The following is an 11,276-nucleotide window of genomic DNA, read 5'->3' as shown; positions in this document are numbered from 1 at the left end:
CTCGTGCCTCAGTCCCATTCTCACAACTGTGAGAACGGAATCCAAGTGCGTACACGGGATGTGTCATCATGCTACTGCAGGAGCCTCCGCAGTCCCTCCCCTACCCTCCACACCGCTGAATCACCTACGCCCCAACCCCACCTCCTCTCAAGTGGGGAAAGGGAGGGGCAGAGCCACCTGGGCCTATAGGGCAGGTTTCTGCCAGGCAGGGTAAAGGGAGAGGGCGTGTCTTCCAGCGGGGTAGGGCATGGCACTAGCAGGGTGTGGGCACCACCCCCCAGCTCACCCAGGCTTCCCAGCATAGGGTGGCTAGGCCCTCCCTGCCCCTCCCCTCTCTCTTTGGGGTGAGAGAGCAGTACAAACCCTTCCCCTCACTCTGCCTCCACCACACCCCCATTCCTCCCAAGGTGAGCTGAAAACAGTTGTGTCATGATAAGATCAGAACAAATTGCTGGGTAACTGAACTGTACAGACACACAAACACCCCACCCTCTTCTGGGATATAGGCCCAGGAGCTACTGGGGTCCTCGATTCCAGCTCCTAGCCACACACAGCCCCTTTTTCCTCCCATTCAAACATCAGCTGCCAGTGAATGGGCTCGGAGAGAAGTCATTTGTTCCAAGTCACATGGCCAGTGGCAGCGAGGCTAGGACAGGCTCTGGCCCCCTGGCTTGCAGGCCTTCAGTCTCTCAAGGCAACAGAGCAGCCGGGGCTTCAGGATGTGAGCTCTGGAGTCAGACTGCCCAAGCTTGTCCTCCAGCCCCGCCACTCCCCAGTCGTGTGGTGGACAGGGCACTTTGCCTCTCTGAACCTCCATCTCCACGTCTGAATCACACTGAACACCTGTCTCATGGAGGATTAAGTGAGATCATTCAAGTGAGGCACTAAGCAAGGGGCAGAGAGGCTGATTGCTATTGCGACCTGGGATGACAGGGAAAACCTCGCCGTGGCCACAAGGGCAAGTGCAGTGCCGCCCAAGACAACTCAGGAGCCGGTCACACTCCTAACAGAGGGTCAGGAAGACCAGAGGGAACTGGCCTGTTATGTGGGAATCAAAGTCCACACAGGCGGAAGGAGTTACTGCATCGCCTTTACTCTCCTCCGTAAAGAAATTGTCTGCAGGCGGCTAGATGGGAGGGAGGTCCAGCCAAAGCAGCCTGACTTAAGGAAATCGCAAAAGTTGTTTTAAAGTTTCAAAAGAGCACAGGGACTTTATAAAGGCCGTCTTCGCATTTGCACATCCAAAATCGACACATTTTTATGCTCCGAGACACTCACATCTCACATACGCGTATTTTAATATCTACTACACTCTCCGACAGACAGCTACACACACACACACACACACACACACACACACACACACACGCACACACGCGCGCGCGCGGCCCTCCTCCATCCCTCACCTATCCCGGGCTCTGGCCTCCTCCGGGGTCCGCTTCCCCCGGCGCACCCCTAACCCGGCCAGGCGACGGACCAGGCGGAGCCCCAGGCCTTCGCGCCGCTCGGCCATGGCGAGGGCAAGGCCCCGGGCTCGGGACGTCGGGGCACCTGACCGCTTCAGGCCGCCGGGCCCACCCGGATCCGCTCTTTAGCGGAGAACCGCCTACTCCGGCCCGGCCCCCAGAGCAAACAGCGGTCCCGCCCGCCCGCGTGTCGGCGGGGACCCACCCAGATGCTGCCCGTACCCGGGGGCAGCGAGCGCGCTTGGTAGGGGCCGCCCGGGCCCGGCGACAGAGCCCCTTTTCCCCCAGGCTCTGCCCGCGCGCCTTGGGGTCTCCTGGGGCGCCAGGGCCCGCAGATCCCGCCACCCCCCAAGCCGGGTCTACACGAGGAAGGCGGGGAAACAGGCATCGGGGTGAGCTGGGGCCAGGGGGCGGGGCTGAGCGCAGGGTCTTTCCCTCCCCCACGAAGGAGGGGCTAGAACACAGGGGCGGGGCCGTGTGCTGGGATGGGCGTGGTCTCGTCGACTGGGCGGGGCCTTACCCCGTGGTTGTCACCTGGCGGGGGGCCAATGCGGTGACTGGGTGGGCTTGGAACCGGGACCTTGATTACCGGTGGGGGCTGAAGCCGACCCTGCCCTTGTCAGCCGTGGTGGGCTCTCCGGTTCTCTGTCCTGGAGATGGACACAGCCATAATCTCCACCAGGACCCCTGGGGAATCCTCTCTGAAACCCACATGGTTGGGAATGGCGCCCTGCTGGCAGATGTCCAGCTATTGTTGTTTAATTACAGCCACTGTTTGCTGTGAGATAGCCTGGACCTGCTGCCTCCCAGCTGCTGCCTTCCCACCTGCTGCTGCCTCTGTAACTCTCGAGTGCGGGTAGGGGACACCTTGCCCCTCTGAGGGGATCCTCTAGGACTGCGGAGAGAAAGCCCACCAGGAGGGTCCCAGTTCCCCAGGCTCTCTTTGCCGGTTCTTCTCTGCCTATAGTCCTTGCAGGGCCTCTACCCCAGCACTCCTTAGCCCTTTGCCCTCTGTGGTGACTGGTCCTGGCACATGGGATCATGCTTCTGGGTCGTGGTGGACACTGACATCCTGTGTTCCTGCCCATCTACCCACACAGGGGGCTCAATCCTGGCATGTACAGGCCATGCATGGCAGGGAGTAACCAGTTGAGGGGCACCGTGGCCTCCTAAGAACTAAGACAGGAGGTGGTGGGAAGCAGCAGACAGACGTCTGGACAGATGAGAGAGCAACGTGCCCCCTCTTGGCAGCACAGTCTGCACCTTGCCGAGGCCTGGAAGGCTGGACTGTCCATCGGTGAGCCGAGATGAAGGACCTGGTCCCAAGAGGGAGCAGAGCCCAAACCCAAGCCTCAGGTAGTGACTGCAGACACCCACTCTGTGTGTGGGCAGCACAGGTTCTTCCTGCCTGTCTTGACCTGCTGCAAGGTGAGTTGTGAAGTCTGGCAAATACACGGCGGCTTCCCCCTCCACTGTTGAAGCTCAAGAGGCCTCAGCTGGTTATAGAGAAAATCCTTTAATCGCTCTGCCCCTGCCCCTCCCCAGAGCAGTCCTGACACCACTGCTCAGGCTGGCTGCCCTTGCTTTCCCCGAGATGCTGAGGACACCTTAATCTTGTCAGCTTCCTGGCCTACCTGCCTCTCTGATGGCACCATCACAAGATCTAGTGCCCCTTGGTGCCACCCGGCAAGGCAGGTGAGAGATGCCAGAGGTAGGTGGGTATGAGCCAGGCTGCAGGGCAGTGGAGCGTGCAGCCGATGGTGCAGTTGCAGGTGAACGTTCTGGGAGAAGCGACTCGGGCAGGCACTGCACTGGAAGGGCCGGGCCCCTGAGTGCAGGCGCAGGTGTGTCTTGAGGTTGCTGGAGCTGCTGAAGCGCTTGTGGCACGTCTTATGGGAATGAGCACTGGCATCAGTTGTGCCCCCGCAGCTGGCTCAGGATCACTGCTCCCCTTCCCCACTCCCTCCCCACTTCCCTGTAATACAGACTCTGAAGCTGCTCCCCCTCCCCCCGACACACACACACACACACCACCCCAGGATTCCACCCTGGGACCCACAGTGTCTGGCACATTGGAACCAGGCAGACCTGGTTGGTATCCTGGTTCTTTTATTCCCTGCATGGCCTTGTATAGGTGACTTCCCCTCCCTGAGTCTTGTCCACCTTATTGGTAACATGTGACTGTTAATACTAACTTCATCGGTATGATAGGCTGAATGAGATAGTCACATGCAACCTTTATGAGTGGGGCCGCCGCTTCCGTGGGTATAATTAACATTTCCTGGAAGCAGCCACATGCTAGGAATTGGTCTCACGTAGTCTTCCCCAGGACCCTGAGGAAGCATGGCTAAGTACTAGTGCAACCCCTATACGACCGTGAGAAAGCAGAGGCTCAGAGGAGTGGACCACTGGCCAAAGGCCTCACAGCAAGTTGGAGGCAGAGCAAGGATTTGAACCCACGTGCCTCAGACTCACAGCCACTGTGCTGCTTTCCCTTCTGTTTGTGTAAAGCAGGGCAAGAGTCCCTGCCCTTCTGACCTCCCAAGTGGGACTGCGGAGGCTCAAAGAGGGAGAGAGCCAGCCTGGGCTGATGATATTTATATGCAGTGTTTGTGTGCTTTGTACACACTCTGCCATTAACTTCTCCAGCAGCGCTGGAAAGAAGGTAATAGGTATCCACCCCCAACTTTACTATCCTCCCCGCACAGGCTTACACCTCTATTCCCCGCCCCAGACCCCAGGACTGACCTCCAATATCACTTCCTGGCCCTTCGGGGCTCAGAGGGGTCATTTTCATGCTCCTCCCCCTCCCTCCCTGCCTCACCCTCGTCTCAGGAGGATTGGGAATGGAGGCCACAGGGGCCTCCCCCAGGGGTCTGGAACTCCTTCCTCACTTGCCTGCAGGAGTGCAGGAGGGGAGAAGGGTCTCACCAGGCACTTGTGGGGCCGCTCCCCAGTGTGCACCAGGCGGTGCTTCTGCAGGTGGGCGAGCTGGGTGAAGCTTTTCTGGCACAGGGCACACTGAAACGGCCGCTCCCCGCTGTGTACACGCAGATGGACCTGAGCCAGGTATGGAGGAAATGCTGCCAACTGCCCAGAGCCCCAGCAGGGCCTGGGGTCCTCTTTGAACCTCTACCCACATCTCCACGGGAACTCATTCTGGCATCAAGGCCTCTCAAGCCCCTGGCCTCTCTGTCACTCCCCCCTCAAGGCCTCTCTTCCATCCCCCAGATACCCCCTCTCTCTGTTGCCCCGAGGGAGGGAGGTGGCAGTGGTCAGAAGGCCAGATAAGAGGTAATGTATCTCCTGAGCAGTGCTTCTCAAAGTGTGGTCCACAGACCAGCAGCATCAGCAGCATCCGGAAGTACATTAAAACATTAAAAATGTAGATTCTCAGGCCCCACGCTGACCATCTGAATTAGAATCCCTGGGCTGGGGCCTAGGAATCTGCATGTTTACTAGCTCTTTTGGTAGTTTGAAGCTCATTAAAGTTTGGGAACTCATGCCTGAGGATCAAGAGGGCATCTCCCTCAATAATCGTAACCTTTCCTCAACCTCAGCAATGCCAACTTAGGCATAGCGCTCATCTTTGCTGACATGGAGGTGTGTCCATGGTCGCCCCCTGGTGGACGCCAACGGCACTGGGCGCTGGTTTGTGAGATCCCACTTGACAAAAGCTGGTCCTCAGTTCTATGGGTCTCACTAAGATCTACTCCTTCGCCCACTGAACTTCAAATAAACAAACAAACACGAGGAGCTATAACTGGGAATCTAGAAAGAATGGCTTTTCAGGAAAGGGCTTTGCACTAGATGCTGAGAGACCGAGATCAAGGTCTAAATTCACCATTAAATTAAAAGGTGCTGGGGATTGGGGGGAGGAGGGGGGGTGGGCAGCGAAGCCCAGGAGGCCGATACCTTGAGGTTGGAGAGCTGCCCGAAGCTCTTACTGCACACGTTGCATTCGTACAGGATTTTGCCATTCTCTTTCTTCAGCGGGTAAGGCAGGGCTGCTCGGGAGCCCAGTGGGGCTCGCTTTGCTGGAGCCGCCCTGCCAGCATGCTCCAGCGCTGGGGAGTAGGTCCTGGCAGCTCCAGGGCCTGGAATCGGGGCCTGGGACAGTGGGATTTGACCAGAGGCTTGAGAGGCCCCTGGGTAGGGACGCAGGGTCTCCCCCCAGGAGCTGTGGTGCCCAGGCTCACTGACACTCATCAGCACACTGGGCACAGCCCTGGTGGGGTAGGAGGTATCTTGGGGCAACATGAAGAAAGGGTGGCATTGGTCAGAAGGGGCCCCATAAGTGAACAGATAAGGTGGGGGCAGAAGTGGATATGCAGGGCAGAGGGGGTGAAGGAGGAACGGGAGTTCTTTGGAGATGGGTATGGGTGGGGGGCAGGAGCAGAAAGCCGAGGAGCTGGAGCACTTTCCATTCTGCCAGGGGTTTGGGGAAGAGCTGTTGTGGGGAGAGAAGGACGGGCAGGGGGCCTCCTCATCAGCTCGTTCCTGCTGGCTTCCCATCTTATCCCTGCTCAGAGGGGACGTGGCTGTGAGTTTGTCGTCATCGGTGGAGCTGGCATGTGGCCCTGGTGACTGGCGCTCTGAGAAGGAAAGGGAAGCCGGTCAGGGCCCCACAGGCTGGGCCAAGTGCTGCTCCCATCTAGCCTGCCCCCTGGGGTTGGCGACTGAACAAGACCTTTGCCCTCGCTGGACTTTCCTGTCTGCGATCACACTTGCCAAGAAAAGCGGCCGGTATTGGTGCGGTGCGGAACAATTCTAGGGAGAGGAAACCACTGAAGAAGCCTGTTAGACACCACGTGGAGCAGTCCAGTGGGCGGTTGGAGTGTCAAGGCGAGGTCTGAGCTGGAGATATAAATTTGGGTGCCTGGGGCCCAGATGATATCACCTGAGGATGACACTAGGTCTGCTGTGTCCAAAATGGACACCTGAGATGTGTCCACACTGAAATTAATTAAAATAAATACAATAAAAATTTCAGCTCCTCGGTGGCACTAGCCACATTAGAAAAGCTCAGTCGGTATGAGGTATGATATTAGACAGCACAGGCATAGAACATTTCCGTCATCGCAGGAGGTCCTAGCACACAGTGCCACTCTAAAGAGAACAGGAGAGCGGAGGGGAAGGGGAGGAGAGAGGAGAGGAGAGGAGGAGGAGGGAGAGAAGGGGAGGAGGGAGAGAAGGGAAGGGAAGAGGGCTCTGGGCTGAGTTCCGGAACAGGGGAATATTTAGGAGGTAAGTAGAGAAGAGCTTTGCAAGGGGACTGAGATACAACAGACAGTGAGGTAGGAGCTAATCAGGAGTGATATGAAGTAAAAACTATATATATATAATAAAAGCATAATATGCTAATTAGACCGGACAGCTGAACGACCTTCCAGACGTCATGCCAGACGTCCTTCTGGACAAAGCCGCCAGGGCAGGGGCCAAGGTAGAGGTGGTTAGGGGCGATCAGGCACAGGCGAGTGTAGTTAGGGATCAGGCTGGCAGGGAAGTGTGCATTCAAGTATACATGAGGTGTGCTCCTGCTCACTCCTCCCAACGGAACTGGCTCTTCCTGCCCCTAAGTGGTGCTTCTGGGGCCAGTGTTACTGCCTTTGCACACACACACACACACACACACACACACACACACACGCACGCACACCCTGTGCATGGATTTCGTGCACCGGGCCTCTAGAGTGTGTGTGTGTCTGTGTGTGTGTGTGTATAGTCTGCTTGAATTCTCATTCACTCAACCAACTTTATACTGAGCTGTTTTGCTCCGTGCTCTTACAGGGGGTGGGGGTAAGGGATAAAGGACACAACCACACAGTCCCTGCCCTCCAGGAGGTCACAGTGGCCTAAGGCTGGGGTCCTCGAACTACGGCCCGCGGGTCACATGCGGCCCACCGAAAACATTTATCCGGCCCGCCGGGTGTTTTTGCCGCCGCTGCCTATTGCTTAACAGCCGACTAGTTTTTTTTTTTAAACTATAGTCCGGCCCTCCAACGGTCTGAGGGACAGTGAACTGGCCCCCTGTTTAAAAAGTCTGAGGACCCCTGGCCTAAGGGAATGGTGTATTAAAATGCAACAAGCCTAGAACATAGGGATAGTGAGTGCTGACTTTTATGGAAGAAGAAACTGGCCTCATTGATGTTCCCAAGGTCTTTGCGTTAAAAGAGCAGCACCGGACTCCACCCCAACTCCCAGTCAGTGCCCCTCACCCATGATAAAGACTCCTCTAGCTCAAAGAGGTGGGCAAGTGCCTTCCTCACAGCCTACACCAGATCCCACTGACCACCTCCTCAGGCTCAGGTATCACCGCCTTGAGAGCCCCCTGCACCCCTAGGTCAGGACTCCAGGCCAAGGTGTGCTAGTCAAGTGTGCCTGAGGCTCTGTCCTTACCAGTGACACTGAGTCCCCTCCCCCTTCCACCCTGAAGCCTAACAGCGCCCCCACCTCAGCCTCCACCAAGTGCAGCCCTGGGGCCTGGACTTACTCCTGTTCTGGGAGTCCTCTCTGAGGCCCTGTGGGGCTGTGCCTGGGGGTGCCGGCTGTAGGCAGAGATCCAGGCTCCGGGGGCAGGCCAACAAGGCAGACCTGGCTGGTGTCAGTGGCAGGGGGCACAGCCAACTGGCACAGGATGGGCCGTGGATGTCCACTGTGTCTGGAAGCGGCCTGCAGGCTGGGAAGACCTGGAGGGCAGGGGGCAAGGGGCTGGGGGCTGTGACTCCTGGGTCCCTGGGATGATCCCACCCTTAGTTTGGTTTCCAAAGCAGGAGGAGAAGCTAAGAGCCACTCACCGTTACCATATCTGTCAGTCAAATGGCTTCCCTTTCCCTCACACAGAGAGTCCTTCCCCCGGGGACTTTCATGTCTACCTAGGATCACCTTCCCGCTGCCCCTAGAGCTCCTTACCTAGCATTCTTCCCACCTCCCTTCCTAACCACCCTGGTCCCACCGTGTCTCAGACCATCTACTCTGGAGCCAAGGACAACTTGAAGAAAATCCTCATCAAGACTGTAAACCTACCCTGGCCTATTTGGCTCAGAGATTAGAGCATCGGCCTACAGACTGAAAGGTCTTGGGTTCGATTCCAATAAAGGGCATGTACCTCGGTTGCAGGCTCGATCCCCAGCCCCAGTTGGGATGAGTGTGGAAAGCAACCAATCAATGTGTCTCTCTCACATCGATGTTTCTCTCTCTGTCTCTCCCCCTCCCTCCCACTCTCTCTAAAAATCAATGGGAAAATGTCCTCGGTGAGGATTAACAACAACAAAGAAGATGGCAAACCCCACAAGAGGGGCCCTAAGGCCAAGGCCACAATCATACAACCAAGCCTCCAGTGGCCCTACCCCTTTCTCATGGCCCACAGGAGAGTCTGGCCCCCAGGGCATGGGAGAGGGTGTCTGGCACCTCAAGGGCCCATCCCCATGATGGACTGGGGCAGGGGTGCTCAGGACCAGGGGACAATGGGAACTCAGGTCCCTCCAGATTTCCCCCACTTCCTCCTAATGTCCCCTCCCTCCATAAGCAGGGCTGCGATTCCACCTCACCTGGTCGTCTTGGCAGGACTGGAAGTCCAGGCAGGGGGACAGGGAACTCCCTGTGCTCCTCAGGGGCTCGGTCTTGTGGCAACAACCCAATTCTGGAGCAGGTCCCCCCTTCATGCCACCACTACCTGCTGGGAAGACAAGTCAGTCACAGGTGAGCAGTAAAGGTCCTCCAAATGGCATGGCTTCCAGGGCTGGCTCTCCCATTAAACCATCGTGTGACCTTGAGCCAGTCACTGCCCTCCCAGCCTCAGTTTCCCTATCTGCAAAATGGGCAGGTTGGACTATTTGATGTGTAAGGACTCTCTCAGTGCTGACATTTAGAAGCCAATGATGTGCTCCTGGTAGGTACGGGAAGAGGCTCGAGTGGAGACTAGCCAATCAGAGGTGAGGAATGAGGAAGAGAGGAGAGAGGAGGGTCTTCATGAAGGTTATTCCCAAGTGAGCTCAGAGATCTGAGGGAATATTCCAGACTCCTTGGGGCCACAGGGAACTGGGAAGCCACTCTCCTCCATGCTGGGAGGGACTCATGACTCCATGACTACTCACCACAGGCTCCCCACCAAGGGAAACTGTCCACCAAGCAGAGGCCCTGCATCCGTTCATCCACACAGCTTTTCTGGGCAGCTAAGGAGGTCCCAGAGCCCTGCCACCCAGACTGTCCCCTCAGCTCTCTCACCAGGGTCTGTCTAAGAGAGTGGCCTGCCAGGAAGATGCCCTGAGCTCAGCTGTCTGCTCAGTCATCTCCTCGCTTCTCTGTCATCTTTCACTGAAGGTCGCAAAGCACGGGACCACCTGAGCTCAACACATGTCCCAAGGCCCTTCCCCTTCCCCTCAGTAACTACCCTTCCCTCTTTACCCCACGTGCTCCTGGGCACCTCAGCACCCACCAAAACACAGACTCCTTCCCTCCTCCCCAACTCCTTCCAGCCCTGCCCAGGCCTCAGAGCAAACACCCCAACGGCGGGCCTCCTGCTTGAGGCTCTTCACCTGGCTCTGCGGTCCCCTCTGGCTGGGGAAGTGGAGGGGAGGGCTGGTGGTTAGGGCAGCCGCTGCCTGTGGCTGAAGCCCCAGTGGCTGCAAGAGCGGATGGGTAGGTGCTACATTTGACTTCCTATTTATTTGCCACAAATAGGAAGAAGGGGGCAGGCAGGCAGGCAGTCTGGGGCCCTGTGAGATCTGACAATGGGGGGTGGGGGTGAGAGCGCCCACCAGCCTTTATCTACATGTGGCAACTCTACAGGACACCGTGATGGTTGTTTGTTTGTTTTGTTTTTGTTTTGGAAACACGTTAGGAATGTATTGAACATCCCTTCCTGTTTTCACATCACCTTTCAGCTCTAAGTCAGTGGTTCTCAGTTGGTGGCTGAGTGCCCCCTCGGGGACACCAAGTTATTACAAGGGGTCAGAGGTGCTTTATGTGCAGCAAACGCTCTTTGTAGACTGAATAATAAAATGACGGGCATAGAGATGTAGTCCGTCCAAATGCATGTGTTTGTCATTCATTGAAAGTGGTTTTTGGGCTGAACCATTTTGGCTCAGTGGATAGAGCGTCGGCCTGCGGACTAAAGGGTCCCAGGTTCGATTCCAGTCAAGGGCATGTACCTTGGTTGCGGGCACATCCCTACTGGGGGGCGTGCAGGAGGCAGCTGATCAATGTTTCTCTCTCATCGATGTTTCTAACTCTCTATCCCTCTCCCTTCTTCTCCGTAAAAAATCAATAAAATATATTTAAAAAAAGAAGAAGAAAGCCATGAGCTTTTAAAAAAAAAAAGAAAGAAAAAGGAAAGTGGTTTTTGGGCCACTGTGAACTGGGCCACTGAAATGTCAGTGTCTGGGGGTGAGGAGGAGGAGAAGGGGGTTGCTATCTGGTTCTCAGAGAACCCTGAGCAAGAGAGGGACAGAGAGGGCTCAGAGGCTGGAGCTGAGGTCCTTCTGGGGACGGGGCCCAACTGAAACAGAGATGGACAGTGATGATGACAGGGAAGACAGGTGACAGCAGGGACAGGAATAGGCAGAGACGAGAGCAGGCAACAGAAGGATCCCGGGTGAGACAGAGAAGACAGCGGGAATCTGATCTCACAGAGGAGAGGACAGGAGGCAACACACATCTTCCTCCTCCTGTCCTATCTCTGATCTCCCTCTCCTGGAAATCCTTTCTCTAGTCCGGATAGAGTGTGGACGCCCCAAGAGGTAATTCAAGAACACAGAAAAATGCATGCTTGTGAGTCATGAATATATAAAACAAATAGAGATTTTAAAA

General features: G+C 56.5%; 1 protein-coding gene across 1 annotated transcript in view; it reads right to left on the bottom strand.

Annotated features, from left to right (window-relative positions):
* ZNF683 (zinc finger protein 683) overlaps positions 1-9,138 on the bottom strand; it is an 11,958-nt gene extending 2,820 nt beyond the window's left edge. The window contains 8 exon segments of the mRNA XM_015557190.1: positions 1,407-1,589; positions 2,730-2,782; positions 3,024-3,058; positions 3,061-3,355; positions 4,398-4,526; positions 5,382-6,061; positions 7,960-8,155; positions 9,017-9,138. Of these exon segments, the coding sequence (XP_015412676.1) occupies positions 1,407-1,589; positions 2,730-2,782; positions 3,024-3,058; positions 3,061-3,355; positions 4,398-4,526; positions 5,382-6,061; positions 7,960-8,155; positions 9,017-9,130 (1,685 nt within the window). The 5' untranslated portion in view covers positions 9,131-9,138.
* Positions 9,139-11,276: the final 2,138 nt, after the last annotated feature.

This window comes from Myotis davidii, unplaced genomic scaffold (genome assembly GCF_000327345.1).
Source record: "Myotis davidii unplaced genomic scaffold, ASM32734v1 scaffold149, whole genome shotgun sequence".
Classification (NCBI taxonomy): Eukaryota; Metazoa; Chordata; class Mammalia; order Chiroptera; family Vespertilionidae; genus Myotis; species Myotis davidii.
This window is presented reverse-complemented; position numbering and strand designations above follow the sequence as displayed.